The sequence below is a fragment of the Camellia sinensis genome, unplaced genomic scaffold (genome assembly GCF_055761805.1).
Source record: "Camellia sinensis isolate YWXY unplaced genomic scaffold, ASM5576180v1 Unanchor1, whole genome shotgun sequence".
In the NCBI taxonomy this organism is placed as follows: Eukaryota; Viridiplantae; Streptophyta; class Magnoliopsida; order Ericales; family Theaceae; genus Camellia; species Camellia sinensis.
The window spans coordinates 19,812,070-19,815,769 of NW_028128987.1; the positions used below are offsets into that span (position 1 = coordinate 19,812,070).

Consider the following 3,700-nt stretch of genomic DNA (forward strand, 5'->3'; position numbering starts at 1 on the left):
TTAAATAGTGAACACGCAGCCCACACTGATAGAAAGTTGAACACGCAGCCCAAACTTCAAATTTTCTGAACACGCAGCCCAGATTAAATAGTGAACACGCAGCCCACACTGATAGAAAGTTGAACACGCAGCCCAAACTTCAAATTTTCTGAACACGCAGCCCAGATTAAATAGTGAACACGCAGCCCACACTGATAGAAAGTTGAACACGCAGCCCAAACTTCAAATTTTCTGGACACGCAGCCCAGATTAAATAGTGAACACGCAGCCCACACTGATAGAAAGTTGAACACGTAGCCCAAACTTCAAATTTTCTGAACACGCAGCCCAGATTAAATAGTGAACACGCAGCCCACACTGATAGAAAGTTGAACACACAGCCCAAACTTCAAATTTTCTGAACACGCAGCCCAGATTAAATAGTGAACACGCAGCCCATACTAGTTGAAATTTGAACACGCAGCCCAAACTTTAAATTTTCTGAACACGCAGCCCAGATTAGAGTAGTGAACACGCAGCCCACGCTAGAAAGTAGAACACGTAGCCCAAACTTCAAATTTTCTGGACACGCAGCCCAGATTAAAATTTGCATGTAGCTTATTTCACTTCATCGGCATACAGCCCATTTCGTTCCATTATTGACACATGTATTCATTCTGAATGCAGGTTGGTTCCCGCAGTGTGCGGGGGTATGGTTCCACCATCGCGCGGGACTGGTACGCTGAGCTCCCGGAGGGTGTCCGAGACTTAGTAGACTTGGCAGGGTTCGGGCCCTTCTGCGTCGGGTTGTCACGTTGTCCTGCCAGGAGGACACTGATGGCAGCCTTGGTAGAGAGATGGTGGGACACCACCAACTCCTTTCATTTCTCTGCTACCGGAGACATGACCACGACGCCTCTAGACTTCGCTGTGTTGACTGGCTTAGACATAGGAGGTTGGTCCATCCCCTATGATGAGGATATGGGCGAGTGGGAGGCTGCTTGGATGTATCTACTGGGGGCTCGCCCGCCTGTTGACAGGGTTTCTGGGAGAGTCCGATACACTTGGTTCTCTTCCCACTTCCGGCGGGCGGAGATGGTGCCCGAGACTCCCGAGGAGACGGAGCAGTATGCCTGTGGTTTCCTTATGTTCCTCTTCGGGACTACGCTGTTCGCCGACAGAGGGAACACAGTTGGGCTATATCTGCTGAGCGCTCTGGTTGACCTATCACAGGTCCATCGATATGACTGGGGTGGCGCCGGCCTGGCTACCCTTTACTTTTATATGAGCGCGACCTCCTGCGGGCGGGGCGATTTACTTGGCGGCTACTGGAGAGCCTGGGAGGTACTTTTTTGTCCTCTTGATTTACATTTCTGCTCTTCATTACTTGTACATTGCACTCACAGCGCACTTTTACAGTCTGTATTTTGCTCTCAGCATTTCGTACTTACATTCTGCACTGCTTTTCTCAGCTATGGGTCTATGTATACTTTCCATCATTAGCCCCAGAGCTGGAGGTGGCAGGGATTCCCATGACCCCGTATTCATTGGTGTTCGAGGGCCCGCACCGGCCGAGACCTCGAGAGACCCTCCTTTACCTGCGACAGTACTTCGACACTATGCGACATTCAGAGGTACCTCAGAACTTTCAGTTCCTTTCATTCTCATCTTTGATTTGCTCTGTATGTTCCTGATTTCTGATTGGTTTATTCACTTGTTATCCGCAGATTACATGGCAGCCTTGGGCACCCTTGGGTGATGGTCTCCGACTTCAGTATACCGGAGGGTCGGACATCTCCCAGTATAAGGTCCTGCTCGAAGGGCCGGTTGGCAGGGTATGGTTCCTGGGGGAGCGCTTTCTGCGCCAGGTATGGGGGTATCTTTCTCAGGATCTTCCTGCAGTACCCCCAGCCAGTATGCGGACTGCTGACAGGCTCTCTTACTCGGAGGTAGTCCGCGCCATGCTGGGTAGTGATGCTTTACTACATATTGAGGAGGGGGACTACGCCACTTACCGTCACATATATTTGATGCCTCCATTGACGGGAGCTCGTATCCCGATGATGAGGCCTGCCAGTATGTCATCCTCGGGCCAGGCTCAGGCTCGGGCTGCAGACGCCCCTTCTACTAGCAGGGCTGGTACATCTAGAGGTGGGAGTAGACCGGTTCCTCCGGTTCCGTCGACTTATCCTCATCCTGGATGGCCAGATATGCCGACTGAGTTGATGGCGTGGCAGTATGGGGCTATCTCTCCGACCCCGATCCCACTAGAGCCTCCGATGCCCAGTGATCGATACGCCATTGATCCTGACTCACCGCTGGTATGCTCCACTGTTTTTCATTCATCATTCAGATGTTTAGACATTCTTTTGTTCACTGATGATTATGAACTCATTTTTGCAGCCACCGCGAGGGTACATGGAAGAGGTGGTTGGACTGGTGGCCACACTTGAGGGCATGGTCCTGCGTAGGGAGGCACAGTTGTCTGTCGCGGGCATTCAGGTACCCTTCAGTTTTCTGGCATTTATCATACTTTTGATGACATGCTGATTTCTACTGCATCGATAGACTACTTGTGTAGAGCACATCTGACACACACCCCACTTGTACAATGTATTTACATGCACCCACTTCACGTAGCCTTTGCTTGTATCTGCATCTGATGTATATATTTGGACTGATGTATTTGAATTGAACTCTTTGTTTTCAGATGCCTTCATGGTCCGGTCAGCCGCAGGCCAGGCCACCTGGGTCTTTTTGGGGAGCTGGGCCATCTGGGCCTTTTCAGGGAGTTGGGTCACCCGGGCCTTTTCAGGGGGCGGGGCCATCTCGGCCTTCCCGAGGAGCCGGGCCATCTAGGCCTTTTCGAGGAGCTCGAGGAGGGCCTGTCCGCAGACGCAGGGCTCACGTTGTGGAGGTGGAGCCTGATGAGGAGGAGAAGGATGCTGAGGAGGAGGAGGAGGCTATCGATCGTCAGTCAGAGACATCTGCTGAGGAGGGGGGCTCCGGTTTTGGCTCGGGGAATAGAGGCGAGGCTGAGGGGGATCCTGAGGATGACAGCTCCGACTCAGATGATGATGATGGTGCGGAGATTGTCCCGCAGAAGAGGATGAGGAGTGCTTCTCATTCCCGCTCCCGAGGACATTGATGTTGCTATTTCCTGCTTTATTTTTCTTTTTGCTAGTAGTTTGTAGCACTTTGCACATTGTTAGGCAGTTTTATTTTTTGTAAAACTTGTACCTTTGTTTGTTGTAAAGCATGATGGAATGAAATAGCTTTTGAAAAGGTGTTTGTATTTTAAACTTTTAGCATCGTATCGCATCATTTATTTCGCACAAGAATGAAATTGAATGGAAATGCGCATTGTGTAATCACCAAGTCAGGTAGTGAACCGACGCAACAAACTAAGCAACTCAACCTACTAAGATATAACAAAACCTTAGGAAGTTTACAACTCGATAAACAAAATGCAACAACGTTGACAACGCAAATAAACAAGACTTTAACAAAGATTGCTTAAACAGAGCGCAAGGACTCAAAAACACGAAACACGTCCGCTCGAAAAACAACTCGATAAGCAAAACAACTCGATAATCAAAACAACAACTCGATAAACAAAACGATAACAGAGTGTGCTTCGGACGATCTGGGCACCGGAACGCATCCGAAATGAAGGCCTTTGACTCTCCCGTTGCATGGAAATGCTTGAAACTTTCCTCAA

General features: G+C 49.7%; 1 protein-coding gene across 1 annotated transcript; it reads left to right on the forward strand.

The window, feature by feature from the left end:
- Nucleotides 1-1,933: 1,933 nt before the first annotated feature.
- On the forward strand, nt 1,934-3,264 carry LOC145814247 (uncharacterized). The gene is made up of 3 exons (XM_082910854.1): nt 1,934-2,300; nt 2,383-2,481; nt 2,690-3,264. The coding sequence occupies exons 1-3, from the start codon at nt 1,941-1,943 to the stop codon at nt 3,125-3,127; spliced, it is 897 nt and encodes a 298-aa protein (XP_082766980.1). The 5' UTR covers nt 1,934-1,940; the 3' UTR covers nt 3,128-3,264.
- Nucleotides 3,265-3,700: the final 436 nt, after the last annotated feature.

What these genes read in the sequence shown, in the direction of transcription:
- LOC145814247 (XM_082910854.1), top strand. Translation starts at nt 1,941, where the DNA reads ATGCTGGGTAGTGATGCTTTACTACATATTGAGGAGGGGGACTACGCC. An exon ending in TTGATCCTGACTCACCGCTG is followed by an intron (nt 2,301 to 2,382) that starts GTATGCTCCACT and finishes TCATTTTTGCAG; the next exon opens with CCACCGCGAGGGTACATGGA. An exon ending in TGTCTGTCGCGGGCATTCAG is followed by an intron (nt 2,482 to 2,689) that starts GTACCCTTCAGT and finishes CTTTGTTTTCAG; the next exon opens with ATGCCTTCATGGTCCGGTCA.